This window comes from Austrofundulus limnaeus, unplaced genomic scaffold, assembly GCF_001266775.1.
Source record: "Austrofundulus limnaeus strain Quisiro unplaced genomic scaffold, Austrofundulus_limnaeus-1.0 Scaffold502, whole genome shotgun sequence".
Lineage (NCBI taxonomy): Eukaryota > Metazoa > Chordata > Actinopteri > Cyprinodontiformes > Rivulidae > Austrofundulus > Austrofundulus limnaeus.
Window position 1 is genome coordinate 320,105 of NW_013952904.1, and position 2,151 is coordinate 322,255.

Below are 2,151 nucleotides of genomic sequence, written 5' to 3' on the forward strand. Positions count from 1 at the left end.
GAATTGAATAAAGAATAAATGTGTTTATTTTTCTAGGTGTGTTCTTCTCTGAGCAAAGGATCTTTAAAACGTCTCTCTGTGCTCAACATGTCAAAAACKGTTTTCTCTCACAGGTGAGCTGTTAGTTTCATGAATCAGACAGGAAATGATTCACGATCCTGTCAGAAAAATCTGCAGCTTTGTTGTTACTAAAGAAGAAAAAGATTACTAAATTAAATTTAAGATGCTATGTAGTGTTTAGTGAAGCGACTGTGTGATTATTTCTGTTTTGTTCTTGTTTTCAGATTGTTTTTCTTTCTCAAATATGGAGATTGTTTTGAGTTGAAGTTATTTGTTTGAAGTTGTTTTTAATAAGGAGCAGATRTAAGATTTTTTTCTGCACCTTTTTCATTGAATAATTGATTTGCTTTTTCTTTTTTTGCTTTCTTAATGATCCTTTCATTAATTTATTTCATTCTGAAAATCAACAAACTAAAGTAAAGTAAATTGTTATCAGACATTTATATTTGTTTTCTGGCAATATTTCATTTTTTGCATTTAATGACAGTTGATTTTCAGTTAGTAAAACGTCATTTATCATTTCAAAATGGGAAAAATGAACTGAATAATTCTGTAAACAATTTTCTCCTCGCGCTCGTACAGGAAGTGTAGAGAAATCCCTGCGTCCTTTAAGGAGTTCTTCAGCTGCTCTCAGGCTCTGACATCTGTCAGTCTGTCAGGAACCAAGCTGCCTCTGGAGGCTCTGAAGTAAGAACATTAGCTTCAACCTGATTTTTATTTACAGTTGCAGAATTATTCTACAAAAGATAAAACGTCTCAAAGAACGTTTTCATTGAAGTGTGATTGATGTGTGCAGATCGTTACTGTTGGGCCTCGGCTGCAACCCAAACCTGAGCGACGTGTCTCTGGACCTCAGCTCCTGTGAGGTTAGACCACCGTGGACTTAAACTGTCTTCAACACTTGCTTTAGAAAATGTTGACCTACATTTAGTAAAAGTTTTTTTTTTTTTTTTACTTTTTGTCTCAGCTGCGTTCAGGAGGATCTCAGATCCTGGAGGGTTGCATCGCTGAGATCCCCAACATTTCCAGTCTGGATATTTCAGACAACAGTGAGGACGTTTTCTTCTGTTCCGCCATGATTTGTTTATTTTTGACTCATTAGTTTTTGTGTGTTGCCTCCCTCAGGTTTGGATATGGACCTCACTACTCTTCTTGTCTGGCTGGCTAAGAACCGTTCCATCAGACACCTTTCATTGGGCAAGAACTTCAACAATATTAAATCTAAGTAAGTGGATATTTAGAAAAATAAACAATATTATGAAGTAGTCTGATACGTGGCTGTTGTTAACACATTTGTTCTCTGCAGAAATGTGGCTCAAGTTCTCGACAATCTGGTTCACATGATTCAAGAAGAGGAGTCAGTGAGTGATTTTATTACATTGTTATTATTATTATTATTATTATTTCTATTGATGGCCTCCCTTCTCCCCTTATAGCCATCCTCTCCACACCATTATTATAAAATGTATTTTTTTTCACAACCTGACAATCAGGTGTCAGGTTGTGAAACATGGAAGCTCTGTGTCCAGGTCTCTGCCCTGTTCCTTGGGAGTTCCACAGGGTAGCTTACTGGGCCCGTTGCTTTTCCTATTATACATAAATGACCTTCCAAAAATATTGAACTATTCAAATATTTTAATGTACAGTATGTTGATGATACTGTTCTTTTTTGTCTGATTTCAATATTGAATCTATTAATAGTCAGTTACAAGCAGATCTTCAGACATTTCATGGTTGGCTTCAAGATAATCTTTTGTCAATTAATGTTAAAAAAACTGTGTGCATGTATTGGTCCTCACCCAGGAGACATTTCAATATAACAAATCAACTCACTTTTTTAAACAAACCCCTTGATATTGTCACTACCTACAAATATCTTGGAATTACTTTGGATTCTCATTTGACTTATTGTGATCATGTACAAGTCTTAAGCACTACGTTGAAACAGAAATTATATGTTTATTCAAAAATTAGATCCAATCTGACATCTTCTGTTTCAAGTATCTACAGTATCTTCATGCCATTACACTCTCAACCATGTTGTACTGTTTACCTGTTTGGTCTCTTACAACAAATGAAATCTTAGAACCC

General features: G+C 35.2%; 1 protein-coding gene across 1 annotated transcript in view; it reads left to right on the forward strand.

The window, feature by feature from the left end:
* Positions 1 to 2,151, forward strand: part of LOC106530239 (leucine-rich repeat-containing protein 16A) — a gene marked incomplete in the record, with an annotated part of 37,837 nt that overhangs the window by 22,784 nt on the left and 12,902 nt on the right. The window contains 6 exon segments of the mRNA XM_014025821.1: positions 37 to 113; positions 643 to 747; positions 857 to 926; positions 1,028 to 1,109; positions 1,186 to 1,285; positions 1,367 to 1,421. Of these exon segments, the coding sequence (XP_013881275.1) occupies positions 37 to 113; positions 643 to 747; positions 857 to 926; positions 1,028 to 1,109; positions 1,186 to 1,285; positions 1,367 to 1,421 (489 nt within the window).